This window comes from Vipera berus (genome assembly GCF_964194415.1).
Source record: "Vipera berus genome assembly, chromosome: 2".
NCBI classification, from domain to species: Eukaryota; Metazoa; Chordata; class Lepidosauria; order Squamata; family Viperidae; genus Vipera; species Vipera berus.
The window spans coordinates 123054331-123070553 of NC_138203.1; the positions used below are offsets into that span (position 1 = coordinate 123054331).

The following is a 16223-nucleotide window of genomic DNA, read 5'->3' on the forward strand; positions in this document are numbered from 1 at the left end:
TCAAAGATCGGAGGCTATACAAATTGACTGAATAAATATGTTCTATTACTGCCAAAGAGAAGGTTCTTTCCCTGACATTAATTCTATCTTTCCCAATTTGCATCCCCAGCCAGTTATTCAAATTTGCAGAAATAGAAGGCCCTCTCTTGGGCTTATAAATCCAGGATCCCCTGTATTCAGTTTGTGGCATAGCTGAGCAGCCCCTCCAAATTGGACCTCATGGCACTAACGCTTTCCTTCTTTCAGATCATATTGCCCACATTGTTGAGTTACTTGGCGATATTCCCCCCCACTTTGCTCTTTCGGGGCGGTACTCACGTGAGTACTTCAACCGGCGAGGTAAGTTGGAAAAAAGTTTACATTTGGAGGGTGATCTTTTAGAGCAGGGGTATCAAACTTGCAATGTCACGTGACGTGTTGCGACATCTCATGGCTTTTTGGCCATTGCCGGCAATGGGGTGGGCGCAGTTTCGCTGTGATGCTTCAGGCCTGCGGGCCACCAGTTTGACACCCATTTGAGAGGAAACTTTGCTCCGGAACATGTGGGTTCAGAGTTTGTTTATAAGGAAGATAGTTGAGAAAGGTAAAAGTTTTCCTGAACAATACCAGGCATAGGGTGAAGGTTGGACTTAGGCTTTCTGGTGAACCAGTACAAATAGTGGTACAGTTGCAGTAAATTGCATGAAGGTTGCAATATTTATTGTGGTGAGGTCCAGAATGAAGTTGCTTTCATGCAGAAGCAGCTTGTAACCCTTTATGCCATGACTGCATGTCACTGCCTTTAAGATACAGCCTGCTGACCACATTCTCTGTGGGTATTGTCTTGTATCTACCTTGTACATGTATGGCCTTGTACAAATGGTGAATTTAAAGCATGTTAGGTTTGCTGCTGATCAGTGTGACAATATCAGCTGAGACCTTTCCCAACTTTCCCAATTGTTTGCCTGTCTTGCCAGGGGAACTACGTCACATAAAGAACCTGAAGCACTGGGGACTATACGAGGTCTTGGTGGAGAAATACGAGTGGCCTCTCGAACAAGCAGCCCAGTTCACGGACTTCCTATTGCCCATGATGGAGTACATCCCAGAAGAACGTGCTACAGCTGCCCAGTGCCTCGAGCACCCATGGCTAAACTCTTAGGGACAAACCTTGCTCATACAAACTGATTAATGAATTAAGGGAGTTCTGGCCCAGATGGAGTTTCCTGGCTCATGGCGTAGCCCACTTTGCTGGAGTGATGATGTGGGGAAGAATGTTTACTCCTCTTAGTTCCAAGATTGGAGATTCTGGCTGATTAAGCTAGAGTTTGTATGGCTGGACTGGATTCCCACATGTCAATTTATGGCTACTTCTGAAGCACAAATGGAAGATGACCAGGATTTTTTCCCCCTCCCTTTTTTTGTGGTTAGCATATGCCTTCTTGGTTGACAGTGGCCATCTTCTCTAGGTGCCATTGGGATAATGCTGTTTGACTGTTTTTAACCAGTTCTGAGATTTCTTGCAGGGGTTTTTTTCCCCTCCCTTTTAAGGCATATGTTTAAAGGTTCCCACCCTTAAAAACCAAACAAATGTGACTGAAAAGTAGGAATGGGTATGTGCAAGGTGGATGGTGAGTTGGATGTACCTGAGAGTTGGGAGCAAGAAGCTGGAAAGAGTTGCCAACTTTTTAAACAAAACTTTTTTGTTGTCAGGAGAAAATATATCCCTTCCCCTGCCTAAACATCTATTTTAATTTTAGGAAAATGTGGCCTCTTTTTTTTTGAGCAAAAACTTAAAAACACAGGTGAATGCAATTTTGTAGAGTTATGTAATATTGATGTTGAAATTTAACAGTGGAAGCATTTAGAGGTATGAGAAAACTCATGGGAGAAGAAATAGAAATACATCAATAGCAAAGTGGGAGAGGAAGGATTCTTAGTCCAATGAGTTCTGAATACCTAGATAAAATTTTCTGGTAAGATTCTAAAGTTGTGATCAGCAGCCGAATAAACAGAAGGTGCAATAGTATTGCTTCTCCTTCCATGAGCATTTATGGCCCCTTTCCATATTATTAGACTATAGCCCCTAATATGCATGCTTTTCACTAATCAGCGGTTGCATATCTGCTCATCATTTGATATTTTGAGAATCTCAATTCAAAAAATAGTTGTGGTTGGAAAAAAAAATTTTTTTGAAAGGTATGTACTTATGAATTTTTTTAGCAGCCTGATTTTTCTAATATGCCTTGTGATGTCTAATGTTGTTTTTTACTTCTATACCGTTTCATTTCCTTTGGCCCATTTTTTAAAAATCCATCTTTTGAGATAGTGAGGGATAGAGAGTAATCCCCGTATCATTTGCAGAATTGGGGGTGGGTGGGAGGGAGGGAAATCAGGCTAACGGTAGGTATGTGTGCGGTTAGTGTTTTCTTGGCAGATGTTTGGGGTTGTTCACATTGTTGCCATTTTGGGCTGCAGTTGCAACTCCTGTTCGGATTTTCGACAAGTGCTACTTGTGATTAGCATTTTATTTTATTTTTCAAAGAAAGAATGGCTGCTCATAAAAGCTTGACCCGGATGAGCAAAATTATTCAAGCTACTTTGTGCCTTTATAATGGAGCCTACCCATTGTTTGCTGGATACACTCAATAAGGAAGGAAAGAAAAGAGAGAGCTGTTACATGTAAGCCTTTTTTCACCTTCCACTCCCAAATGTCCTAGGAAAGGAATGCAAAAGAAATAAAAGACCTAGAGCCAGGCGTAAAGCTAATGTCCCTTCCTTTTCCTAGAGCAGGGGTAGGCAACCTCGGCTCTTTTATGACTCATGGACTTCAACTCCCGGAATTCCTGAGCCAGCTGGCTCAGGAATTCTGGGAGTTGAAGTCCATGAGTCATAAAAGAGCCGAGGTTGCCTACCCCTGTCCTAGAGATACCCTGTTAAGAGTTCCTGTTTCTGTGAAAACTAGGCTCAGCTGTCTGAATCTGGAGCCTGCGGTCTGGAACTGGAACTAGAATACGCGGTTCTGATTCTCCCGAACACTCCAGTCTCAACCTGGGGCATTGAGTGGGGAACATCTGGGTGAAAATACTGTTTATACCAAAGTTGTGTTTCCCCAGAATCAAACCCAACGAGAGCGAGACAAGTCTGTTTTCTTGCACTGTTATCTCCCCAATGAGAAGCCATGGCCTTCCTTTAGAGGGGGCCCATGTGTGCCAGTGTTTGGGGTGGGGTGGGGGAAGTACGTGTGGAAGTGTTTTGAATGGTGTGCTGTTACAGGGATTGAATTCGGGGGGAAAATTTTCATTAAAATATTTGCAATAACTTTTGATTCTTCCTTTCTGTGGACAAACCTATTACAGGGATGGGGGGAGCAGACGGAGGCCAGTTTGGACAGAAGTTGATGCTAGCAGTTTTGATGCACTTTCAGACTGGTCCTGCTCAACTGCCCAGATCTGTTTTAAAATCCATGCTTTCTGCAGCAGGAATATTACTTTTCTTTTAAATGAGAATAGCTCATGGCATCAAAATTGAGATAGTAAAAGAGTACTATGGCTCCTTTGAATCTCCATTCTGCCAATAGCACAAGAGTTAGGAATATTAGAAAATGTATATTCATATGTTCGTTGGGGGGAAATGCATTGTAGTAGGTGTGAGCTTTTATTTTCTAAATCAAAATAATTAATAGTTCTCATGTAGACGATTGTATAAAAATAATGAAGGGTACTTGGCCAACGTTCATAGAATCAAGGATAACAGCAGCAATGCCATTTTGCAATGATGCTCAGAACATTCCCAATTCTCAACTGAATAGCCAGTCCTGGTTCAAGGTAGGTAACCTGGCTACTCTTCTCCAGACCTTGATGGTCTCCATCTTCGGGATACCGCAGTATTTATTTTTATTCCAAGTCACTCCATTTCATTTTTACCATTACGATTTTCTGTCAACCAGACTAAAAATAAGAGCCTCTCTAAACCGTTTACATTTATTATCTCTAGTTCATGGAGCTGGGTGAGAAACATTAACTTACACACTATATACAGAAGGAGGATACTTGAATAGTTTGAAATGAAAAGGTCTGCACCATTCATAAAGAGTTGCTCCGTTGCTTTCACTGAAGAAAAAGAATGGGTATCTGCTGTAGCTGGGACAGCTTTGACCTTCATCTTCATTTACTATTAAACAGAAAGCAAATGTATTAATGTTATTAGAGAGACCATCAGACCAGTCTTTCAGGATAGAATCGGCCCAGGTTGCCAAATTGCTACACTGCAAAAGACAAAAGTCTAGGACAAGGCAAGTGACATTTCAACCTGGCCTTACCTACAGTGACCTCTTCTAAATGTCTTCTTGGCTTTTCTTTTGGGTAAAACATTTTTAAACGAAAATCTAGAACATTTTTTTTCCATCTGGCATCCTCCGGTTGACTTGGATCAGTCCCCAAACCTTCCCTAATAGAAAATTGATGGGTATAAAACTTATGTGACCAGTGCCATATTGGAGAAGGCTACAATTCCTGTTGCCCATTATTCCTTCCCCCTTTGCTTTACAGATAATCCTTGACTTAACAACCACAATTGGGACCAGAACGTCCGCCACTAAACAGTGGAGTCACTAAATGAGTCATGCCTGATTTTGCCATCTTTTCTGCCGTGGCCATTAAGCAAATTGTCACAATAGCTGAGCAAATCTGGCTTCCCCCACTAAGTTTGCTTGTTGGAAGCCCCCTGGGAAGTTCATAGTGATCATGTGACTATGATCACGTAGCATCATGGGATGCTGCAACCATCGTAAATACACGACAGTTCTCAAGTGCCCAAATTTTGATGATGATGATGGGAGGGACACTGCAGCGGTCATGAGGACCAATCAGAAGCACCTTTTTGGGACATCCTCATAATTTGAGTTGTAAGCCAAGGACTACCTGTACATCTATTTCCTGCTAAAAATAAATGCAGCTAGGTCCGTGTCTGGCATGCCCTGAAGTCCAAGTACGCAATTCATTCACCACCTCTGAAATCAGCCCCAGATCTAGGAACTTCCTTCTATTCTCTTACCTGTGCTAGGTGAGACCTAGGCTTGGTGATCTGCTTCATAATTGACTGAACAGCTGCTGAGGTGGTACCCAGGCCCCCAATATCTGGTGTGTGGGTCTAAAGAGAAGGGGAAAAAAAACAGAACTGCACTAAGCCAGCCTCGCTCTCAACCGCACTGCAGCAACAGATGCCTCACAAGTAGTTGAAGACCAGTGCTGAACTTTTGCAACTACAATTCCCAAGCAGGGGTGGCATCAGTGAGGATCTTATCAAGTTACATAAAATTAAAACTTTTTTTACAGAAAATGAAATGTTATAGCATGGATAGGTTGTGAACTAGGGGTAAACACAGATGTATAAAGAATGAGTTTAGCTTTATTGGACATGCGCTCGTCATTAAACTTACTACGCACAATAAACCCAAGATGGGAAGAGGAACCCTTCCGTAGGTTTTGCGGGGGCTCACCCTCCACCCTGGTGAATTGGGCAGGGCAAAAATTGGAATTTACATTCTTGTTTTAACTGGCTTTTTGTTGTACCCAGTGGGATCAGTATAAATTACATCATTGACAGCTCGGATGTTTGATGTACTGCCCCACAGCTTTGCAGAGGAAGTCAAGAGACTGACATCCTGTGTATCCCATGGCTTTTCCTGGTATGTTTTTTTATCCTCTCCAATGCCAAAATTCTATTATTAGAGAAGGACCAGTTGCAGTTATTTCCATTATTGCAGATCAAAGGCTTTTGAAGACAGTTTTTACTCTCTATTCTTGGGAGATCACAAAAAAATATAGCTCTATAATACTATGTAAATTTTCTATCAATCCACTTTCTGTTCAGAAAAATGGTTCCTCTTTCATCTTTGTGTAAGTACGTGTGAGCACACCTCCAAGAAAGTGTTAACCTCTGGCAACTGTCTGAACAAGTCCTTGCAGTTTTCCTGGCAAGATTTCAGAATGAGTTGCCATCGCCTGCTTCTTAGGGCTGGGACAGAGTGGTTGGTCCAAGGTCACCCACTACTTCAAACTGGCCTTCATCTACGTCACATCTATTTTAGAACTTAGGTTCTTCTGTGAATTTCTGCCTAGGGAAATACGAAGAGCACTTTACTCCATCCTGGAATAGGAAAACATCTTGCTTCTACTCCCTTCAGTATGTTGTGTAATAATAATGTTTACTGTGGCAATACACTCAAATAGATTCTATCCAGTATCAAGAAAGTCATTCCCGCTTTTCCAAGAGAATCTAACGATACTACTGGTCCCTAAAGTCCAAGTGACTAGAGCTTTTTTTTAAAAAAACCTTTATTACTTCCCAATATCTTGATCAAGGTCTGTCCAGATCAGGATAAAAGCAACTCACTTCCACATCGTCCATGGAGGTTAGGACTGCCTTGCGGATCACAGATGCGTAGCTGTGCAATCTGCAATGAATGACAGATCTTTCTTAGGAACAGCAACCCAAATCAACCCCTCTCTTGTCTCTCATCCCCAGTATAATGGCAGCTCCTCCTAGGGACTATTTATTCGTTTTGATCCCATCTTTCTCCTTAAGAACCCCTCAGTGTATTCTGATCCTTCATTTTACCCTCAAACCACCTACCTAAGGTGATCCAGCATCATACAGCTGGCAAGGAGCATTGCTGTGGGGTTTGCAATGTTCTTGCCTGCAATACTTTTGCCAGTATTGCGTGTGGCCTGTGGAGAAATAGGGAGATGAAGGAAAAAACAAAGGATGATTTCAGTAATCACAAGCAATCCTCAACCTTTTGCGTGCTACTTCCTACAATAATTGTACAGGTAGTTCTTGATTTATAACAATAAATGGGACAAGGATTTCCGTTGCTAATCAAGGTTGTTAAGGAAATTGTGCCCAATTTTACAAACTTTTTTTTGCTGCAGCTAAGTGAATCGTCATTAAGTAAATCCACCTTCCAAAATTGATTTTGCTCGTCAAAAGTTGGCTGGCTGCCAATTACATGACCTCAGAATGCTGCAACATTGAAAATGCATGCCAGCTGTCAAGCACCCAAAAATGATTGTTATGACTTGGGATGCTGCAACAATCAGTGTCATTTTTTTCCCCCAGCACCGTTGTAACTCTGAAGGGTTGCTAAACAATTGGCTGTAAGTTGAGAACTATATCAAAGAACTGAATCCTGCCAGGATAGAAACAAAACAACCACTTTTTTTCAAGAAAGACATATATTAGGACATTCTGTCATGTTAACTTGGGTTCTGAACAGAGAAAGAGATGGAACTCAAAATGGTTTAACCAGTCTACCAATTCCGTCATTTGCTGCTAATTTCCAGAATACAAAAATACTGTGGCATTAGCATTTGAAATAACTTCTGCTGCTAGGGTTTCAAAACACAAACTGGTCATGACATTAACTGAAAGGCAAGGCAAAAAGCTGAGGTGAAAGGCAGTCAACAAAGCATAGCTGTGCTCTGTGAGACATTTACTGCTTTATACAGTGCTTTTTTTCTAAAAAAAAAAAAAAAGGTGCCGGAAGTCTCATCTTGGTGGGCGCATGAGGCGGGGGGGGCGGGGCTGCTGCAGTCACAGATGCGAGGGGTGTTTGTGGGCTGCCCCCCAGGGCTCGAGCTGGCACAGCTGGTGTGGGAGCAGCGAGGCCCACTCTATACAGCGGGGCTGCACGGGGTGGGTGGCGGAGGCGGAGCAGGCCAGGCGATGCAGGGCAGCCACTTAGGTGCGCAGGGCAAGGCGATGGTGGCGCAGGTTCAGCACCGGGTAGGCCACCAGCCTGGCTGACACGGGTGAGCACAAGGAGTGCACATGGACTCCGCAGAACCCACCTCCCACTCCTTGTCCTCTCTTACTTACCTAGTTGAAATGGTGTAGTTGGGCAGCAGGGAGGGAAGCAAAGTTCCTGCCAACTCACCTTCGCTGCAGACAACTTGCCGGTGCAACATTTGCCGGCCGAGTCTTTTGGCGTGCTCAGCAGCAATTCCTTTTGGCTCTCAAAAGCCAATAGGCTTTCGAAAGCCAATAGAGGGAGTAGCATAGCTTGTGCAAAAGCTTTTTTTTGTGGAAAAAAAGGTGCCGGAACGCCATTCTGAGCGTTCTATGAGAAAAAAAGCCCTGCTTTTATGTTTTAATCTTACGATTTTAAAAATATATATTTTTCTATTGTAAGTTGCCCCAAACCTCGCCATGTGGATTGCATACAAATATTATATAATTGGTAAATAAAGGTAGAACATATGTTAAATATACATCAAATGATAATATGCTTCCCTACAAAGTCAATTCTTGCTCAATGACAGACCAAGGAGTTAACTCGGAAAGGGAAGAGGAAAATCTAGAAGAGGTCTGTGCAACTTGTAGAAGGGAAAGGCCCACATTGATAAATTAAAAATCTTTGTGGTCTGCAAAGGAATGCTGGTGGGCTAATCAATGATTTGGTGACTAGAGGAGCATCTACAGTGTTGGAGCTCGTGGTCATGGTAAGCCATGGAGGCACTAGGCAACAGGGTAGTGGTAGTGATTTTATTACTTTTTTTAAAAAAAAAAGTCTGTGCTCTGTCCAAGGGTGCTTGGTAGGCTGCATGTACAGGCCTGGTCTAGAATTTATTTATTCAACTATCTAGAGCAGGCATGTCAAACTCGTGACGTCATGTGACATCGCACGATGTATTGCACTTTTCCCCCATTGCCGGCAATGGGGTGGGCACGGTTTCGTTGTGACACATCTGGCCCACAGGCCAACAGTTTAACATGCCTGATCTAGAGACATCCATTTTTTGCACTGCAAAGGGCCTTTCATCTGTTGTATATATGGTTTTATTTTTGTGTGCAAAAAGGATTCTAAATTAATTGAGTCATGTCCTGGTGTGAAGTCTGATAGCTTGAATTAAAGAGCCTATAAAATCTCAAATGACTCCAGTTGTTTTGTTCAAGTATGCTAATGTTCTAAGGTAAATATTATTCATACTATATAATATCCAGATGAGTACCTCAGTAGCATATTATAGTTCTATGAGGTGTGGTGGGCTTCATAACCACCATATACCATGCCATGTGTATATATGCAACTGCCATTATTTTTCAAGCTACATTACTTGAACACATGGCACACATCACAAATCAGATTCCTCTGTAATGCACTATTCCTTTGCATGACCATAGGAAATTTAGAAATGCAATTGCGTTCTTATGCTTCCAAAGCATTCTTCCTTATCTTCCTGGTACATTGATCACCATAAAAATACTCAAGGTCTCTTGGGATAAGATAGAATAAGTATGGAATTTAAGGAATGCAATAGAAAGCATTCAAAATGCACAATGTATTTAAATTTCATTTTGAGGCAACTTCTTATAAAAGAATTGCCATTAATTTGTTTTAATAAAATAATTTAAATCAATTTTTACTTGATTTCAAATTAAATGAATTGTATTGGTTGACAATAAGATTTTTTAGTACAATTGCCAGATGCAATAAACTGGTTTTAGGTATATGTGTGCACTAATTATTTCAACACCAATACATTTTAACAACATATTCTATTTGTAAATGAATGCAAATGCAAATTATACAATTTTTTGTGCAAAAATAAAACAAAATAACAGAATTAAGAGCTGTTATCATTAGTTATCCTTAGATAAAAAATAATTCCATCATCCAAAACTTTGTTATACTGTATTTAACGAACAGATGCTTTGGGATTAAAAAAAAGACTAACTACATTTGATTGTGTATCACCATGGCATTAAAACAAAATTCGAACAGTGTATGAAAAATACAAGGTTCCCTAAACGTCTGCTGGCTATATCTATACGTTTTCCTTGATAGCACTCTATTGCCTTCTTTTTAGCACGTTTTTCAACTTCCCAGCTTAAAAAAGGCAAGGCATCCTGCACCAGGAGCTGAAAGTTTGTTTAAGCAGGTTGCTAGGCAACCTGTTCACTCTCGGCCCTTCTTACCCTCCCACTTTTGAATTAGCCCGTGCAGAACACGTTTCCTTCAATTTGAGCCACCTGAAGGTCTGTCGCTGCGATGCATTCTGTGCTCTGCAACCTGGCTGCCTGAGGAGAATTTGACTCTCCGGAACAGTTTCCTTCAGCTTTTTTTTTTTTTGGTGCAAAAAAAAAGGTGCTGGAACGCCATTCTGAGCGTTCTATGGGGAAAAAAACCCTGGCTTTATAAGCCGCAGTGAGAAGCGCAGAGAAATGGAAAGAGTGCTTGCTTGCACTTCTGGCAGCCACTTGCAAAATAGCATACAAGTGAAACATGGTGGGAGCTTCTTGGTAAGAAAGAAAAGGATCGAGGACCGTGATATTCACTTAACAGCATCAGTAGGAAGAAAACTATTCTATTGCTCTTTCCCTCTTTACAGCATCAATAAGCAAAGAACCAAACTATTGACAGAAAAGAGCACTTTGCTGCTTGCAGATGCTTGCAAAGCTCCATCACCTCCAGACGAAATAGCTGAAAGTTATTCAGGAGGTGCCTGAACCATGTTGATAAGCCTGTATCCCACTTAGATTCCTCCTGCATTTCACCAACATTATGCATCCAACTACTGCAATAGTTGATGGAAAGATATCTGCCCACGTTTCCTTATGGTTTATCATGACTGGGTTGTGATTTTGAGATCCATCCCTCTCTCAAAAACAAAGCCATCTCATACACCTTACCGTTTCAAAAACCGCATAGTCACGGCCATAATTGGCTCCTGGGACCAGGCCTGGACCGCCAACCAATCCAGCGCAGACATTGTTGACAATATTGCCGTAGAGGTTAGGCATAACCATGACGTCAAACTGCTGTGGACGGGAAACCAGCTGGAGATTCAAAAAAAGCAGTGTTATCCCAGTATTCATAACGTGCTTTTCTCTGTTATCCACCCTAAGGAGACACAGGGTGATTCCTTGCATCTAAACTGAAAGTATGCATAAAGACCTCCAAGTAAAATATTTTTTAAAAAATCACAAATCCTAATCAAGAAGTTACATTACAGACTGCCAAGTTTAGTCCCGTGAACTTCGAAGCAGACTCAGTGAATCTGCATGGAAACCTGGAAAGCTCCTGTTACTTATATTAATCTGGTGAATAAGATGGGCCAAGGGCCTTTTCAGTGTAAAGCACCTTCCTACAGCTACAGCTGGAGTTGACACTAAACCAACATCACAGTACCTGCATGGTGGTGTTGTCAACAATCATGCTCTCAAAGGTGATGTTTGGGTAGCCAGCTGCCACCTCTTTGCAACACTGCAGGAACAGACCGTCACCCAGTTTCCTTTAGGGGAGGGAAAGAGGAACAAATGAGCTACAGCAAATGGTCGGTCTCCAGCAAAAATAACAGAGGCAATGAGAGCTTCAAAAGAACAGTGCTTGTGGAGCAGGAGAAAACACAGAGAAAAGGCCATGTGGAAACCTGCCTCCACTTCACAGCACAGAAAAATAACTATCCTAAGCCTGAAGGGTCTATATGGGAAACATACAGGTACCCTATGTGACAGTACTTGCCCCAGAGCTTGGTTACTAGTAGGCTATAGAATATTCTTTATATAATCAATACCCCACTCTTAAGCCAAAACCTTTGTGGTGGGTTAAAGTCGGCCCACTATGGTTTATTCAACAAATCACAGTTGAGCCAATTAAGGACTGCTGTGCTACATGAACTCGGCCTTTATTTTCCAACTTACATAATATTGGCCTTGTGGACAGCTGTCACTTTCTTGCGACCAGCTTCATGTGCCAACCTGAAAGCATATTCAGCAATGCGCAGCGACTTTGTCTTTGTGATGATCTTGAGGCTCTCCACCACGCCAGAGACACTCTGTGGAAAGGGCACGGTCAGCGCTCCTGAGTTCCACCACTAGCCATGCACAATTCAGGGCTTGGTGTCTACAGGGCGAGAGGACTGAAATCCTGACTCAAGAGAACCGCTTCATACAGGAAGTCAATTCTTGGCTTGTGATTTCCCCTCGTGCCTACACAATCTTTGCAAGTCTCTTGGCTTGCCTTAAAGGTAGAAAAAGATACATAATAGGATAGTCTCTGGACTGCCAACGGACAGGTCCCGATAAAGAGGACTCTCAGTCCACAAGTTTCTGACTTGGCAGGCAGTGACCTCTGATACTCCAAGATTGTAAGGACACTTAGTTCTATAGTCTTCCATACAGCACTATCACCATTCCCTTACCTTCCTCAGTGCAGCAAAGCAAACAAATGTACACCTCTAGGACATTTCACACACACACACACACACACACACACACACACACACACACACCATGTGAATGGGGTTGAGGCTAGCAGCAAATGTGGAAAGAGAAAAGAACTCCACAAGCTTCCTGTATAAATGAGCACCTCATGTTCTAGGCTGCTGTATTCCCCCTCTGTGTTCTCCCGGATAATGAGGATGTCGATGTCACGGTGCCTGGTTGCCACACCTGGAAGGCTCTTGCAATGAATCACATTGGCAAAGAGATCCAAATTAGTACTGTGGAGACAGAGAAGGAAAAAGGAAGCTCACCAAGTGGAGAGTCGCTGCTTCTCAGCTGCTTAAGAAAGCACTGGGAAAAATGCAGCCTGCAAAGAAACAGGCAATAGCCTTCTACTTCAATCTAGCTGATCACCACAGGCTGGACATCCCATCAGCAAAAGACAGCCTCTCAAATGTGGACCACTACCCCTCCCTGTCTAATGCTAGATCCCAGTCAAATAAGTGTGTTGCTGCTGGAGCAACAGATGTGGGTGGCTGTCTGTCTGAAAGGTGATGTTGTGCAGGTCTCATTTAACTAGTTCCAAAGTTCTGCCTGACACTTTTAAGTTGAGCCTTTATCTCTTCAGACAGGAAGGCGGTGCAGAGAGTGGTGAGGATGGCCGAAAAGATCGCTGGCAGTTCCCTCCCCTCCATCCAGGACATAGCACAGAAGTGATGGTTGAGCAGGGTCCGTAAGATTATCTGGGACTCAACACATCCCCTTCACGACCTGTTTTCCTTGTTACCTTCTGGGAGGAGGCTTCGTGGTATCCGCAGCAGAACATCCAGATTTAGCCATAGCTTCATTCCATACAGCATTAACCTTGTGAACCCTCAAGCTTCCTCCTTTCGTTATATATTCAAGATGGACAGTATTTAATATTTGTTATGTATATGTAGGGGTGTGGGTCTATAAAGGTAAAGGTAAAGGTTCCCCCGCACATGTGTGCTAGTCGTTTCTGACTCTAGGGGCCAGTGCTCATCTCCGTTTCAAAGCCGAAGAGCCAGCGCTTGTCCGAGGACGTCTCCGTGGTCATGTGGCCGGCATGACTAGACGCCAAAGGCGCACAGAACGCTGTTACCTTCCCACCTTAGTGGTCCCTATTTTTCTACTTGCATTTTTACGTGCTTTCGAACTGCTAGGTTGACAGAAGCTGGGACGAGTAACAGGCGCTCACTCTGCTATGCGGCACTCGGGATTCGACCCGCCAAACTGCCGACCTTCTGATCGACAAGCTCAGCATCCTAACCCACTGAGCCATATATGTGTATATAGTATGGTTTAGGTCTCTGTCATATATGTGTTCCACTTTGAGAGCGGGCAACTAAATTTCATTTTTGATGTGTGCCGTTGTGCCCACAGTAAAAAAAATAACAATAAAGGTTATCTTATCTCACCGCAATATGTTGTTCCGGGACTTGTGGGAAGGTGGCAGGTTGTGGTTTGTCTCGATGTTTCCTATGAAGGTCAGGAAAAGAACGTGAATAAAGACACTGGATTTCTGACCAGCAAACTTAAAGCTACTGAGAAAAGCACTTTAAGAAATCTATCTACAGAATCACTTTTTGGTGCTTATACCTTTTAAATGTTTTAACTACTCTTCCAATCAGCTTTTGAAGACCACACTGTTTCTTTATCTCACTGTAAGGATTCAGGGCATGAGAAGAGACACTGTTTCCATCTCCATTCCAGACTCCATTAACTTCTCATATCTCAAGCAATACAGTAGTTCTGTCCCTCTGCTCCATATGAACAATAGCCATTTCCAGCATTTCCATTAGCACAGATAATGTCAAATCTCCATTTTGTGTTTTAGCCCCTCCAATTCTGATGATTATGTGGGGAAAAGGACCACTATTACCTTTGAGGGCCACACGGTTACGGCGGATAGCCATGAGAGCATTTTGTATGTCACTTTCAGAATCCTCTGATCTCACTAGAACTTCCTCAAAGTCCACGGGTACACAGGCATGCCTGGGCCAGAGAAAAAGAGAGATCTAGGCCAAACATACCACAGAGAATGGAAACCTCCAGCATTAGCAGGGTGAGTCATCAAAGTTAGGCTGCCTTTCTTTTAGGCACAGCTCTAGAAAGGTGGAAAAGAAAGAACCCATACCGGAACAATTCTTTGACATGAAGCATGAGCTCTGGCCCAATCCCATCGCCTGGGATCATGGTCACGGTATGGCGACCGCCATACTTGGCTGGGGGAGGCTGCAAAAAAAAAAAAAAAGAGAGAGAGAGAGAGAGAGAGAGAGAGAGAGAGAGAGAGAGAGAGAGAGAGAGAGAAGGGACGATTTCAAACAGTCCAATCCACAGTCTTCTCAAAGAGTCTGCATTATTGAGCATCATCATCAATCCATTTAAAAAATGGGAATCATCAAAACATTTTGTGTGGCTGTCCACTGCAAAGGGGGGTGGGGGAGAATCCAATGGGGCAAAGAAGCTTGTGCACTAACTGGTAATCTGGACAGAGACAAAGTGTGAGACAGGTATGATTGGGCTTTGAAAAGGAATCGGACCCAATCTCTGTGTTATATTTGGATTCCTGGGACTGATAGCATAGAAAAGCTCTTTCAGAGATTCTAGGGATTACCGGTATCTGAAATTGCGGAAAAGAAAAGATTTTTGACAATGGACCTCTGTCATCTGTTCCAAACCTGCAACAACATTTTTAATAAAAATATAAAATTAACCATTTCCTTTGTCCAGGATAGGGATTTATAATTCCTTTTAGGACCCCCTTGTCCTTTTAGTTTCATGAAGAGAAGGACATGATAGCAGTGTTTCAATATCTCAGGGGCTGCCACAAAGAAGAGGGAGGCAAGCTATTCTCCAAAGCACCTGAAGGCAGGACAAGAAGCAATGGATGGAAACTAGTCAAGGAGAGAAGCAACCTAGAACTAAGGAGAAACTTCCTGACAGAACAATTAACCAGTGGAACCACCTGCCTCCAGAAGCTGTGAATGCTCCAACACTGGAAGTTTTTAAGAAGAGACTGGACAGCCATTTGCCTGAAATGGTATAGGGTTTCCTGCCTGAGCAGGGGTTGGACTAGATGACCTCCAAGGTCCCTTCTAACTTTATTAATATTATTATCATTATTGTATACAGTAGCTAAAGGAGACAGCCTTCATATTTCTTGACTGGCTCTTTAATTTTTCCATGCAACAATGAGGTAGGAAAATTACTTACAATATACTGTTGCTATAAATGATGTAACAGGAACAGGGCAAGGTGAAAGAGAGAAAAGAAAAATACCTATATTAATCTTAGAAAATGTAAAATTAAGCATGACATCTGTGAATCATTTTATTACTACCATTTTTACGTTACCTTTCCAAAACAGTGTCCTCAGGTAAAGAAATTATAAAATATCTTCATAAAATACTGAAATATCTTCAGACAATACATTTACAATTTCTACATCCTAAAATAAACCATAACAGCATCACAAACTGCAGGATTTTGCTTCAGGAAACAATATCACTCAGGATTGCAGAGATGGCCAATTTCATTCAAAGACAAAAGTGATCAGGAAGCTAATCCACTTGTTTATAAAGATTGAGTTTAAGTGAAAAAAGAATGAAACAAGCATCTTTTAAAAATGAATGAAAGACCGTGGCTTAAATCTATTGCAATCGCATGCTCTGATCTTTTACAGTATTGTTCATTATTTGCTCTTGCTAATTAATTTGGCATTCGGAATGCATGACTGGGCAATTTGGAAAAGGTCTCTATTATACATATTCCTAATGTCTAACAGTCTCAGATGATAATATAGTGTTTTTAACTTTGAATGAAGAGAAAGATTTTCATTCAATACTGAAAACCACATTCGTTATGATCCAGTGCAGCATGATATTTACATAGGTCCCAGCCTGACCATCTAAAACAATTGCTATGGAATCTGTTCCAACATATGCAGCATCAGGTTGGGGAATGCTGTAACATGGAAAAGAGTATGATTTTTC

The 16223-nt window shown here is 42.2% G+C and overlaps 2 protein-coding genes across 6 annotated transcripts in view; one reads left to right on the forward strand and one right to left on the reverse strand.

Moving 5' to 3' along the window:
- The window catches only part of SRPK3 (SRSF protein kinase 3), a 39201-nt gene extending 37196 nt beyond the window's left edge, over positions 1-2005 (forward strand). For all 5 annotated transcript variants that reach the window (XM_081318263.1, XM_081318262.1, XM_081318264.1 and 2 more), the window contains 2 exons: positions 247-339; positions 957-2005. In XM_081318263.1, coding sequence (XP_081174389.1) covers positions 247-339; positions 957-1141 — 278 coding nt within the window. In that variant the 3' untranslated portion in view covers positions 1142-2005. The remainder of the gene's footprint in view (positions 1-246; positions 340-956) is intronic.
- A 1943-nt stretch (positions 2006-3948) lies between these two features.
- Positions 3949-15454, reverse strand: IDH3G (isocitrate dehydrogenase (NAD(+)) 3 non-catalytic subunit gamma). Its single transcript, XM_081320359.1, has 12 exons — positions 15445-15454; positions 14366-14463; positions 14111-14223; positions 13647-13707; positions 12353-12485; positions 11686-11819; positions 11174-11276; positions 10675-10821; positions 6616-6710; positions 6376-6436; positions 5035-5130; positions 3949-4152 (listed from the first exon to the last, which is right to left on the reverse strand). The coding sequence occupies exons 2-12, from the start codon at positions 14422-14424 to the stop codon at positions 4150-4152; spliced, it is 1005 nt and encodes a 334-aa protein (XP_081176485.1). The 5' UTR covers positions 14425-14463; positions 15445-15454; the 3' UTR covers positions 3949-4149.
- Between the last annotated feature and the right edge of the window lie 769 nt (positions 15455-16223).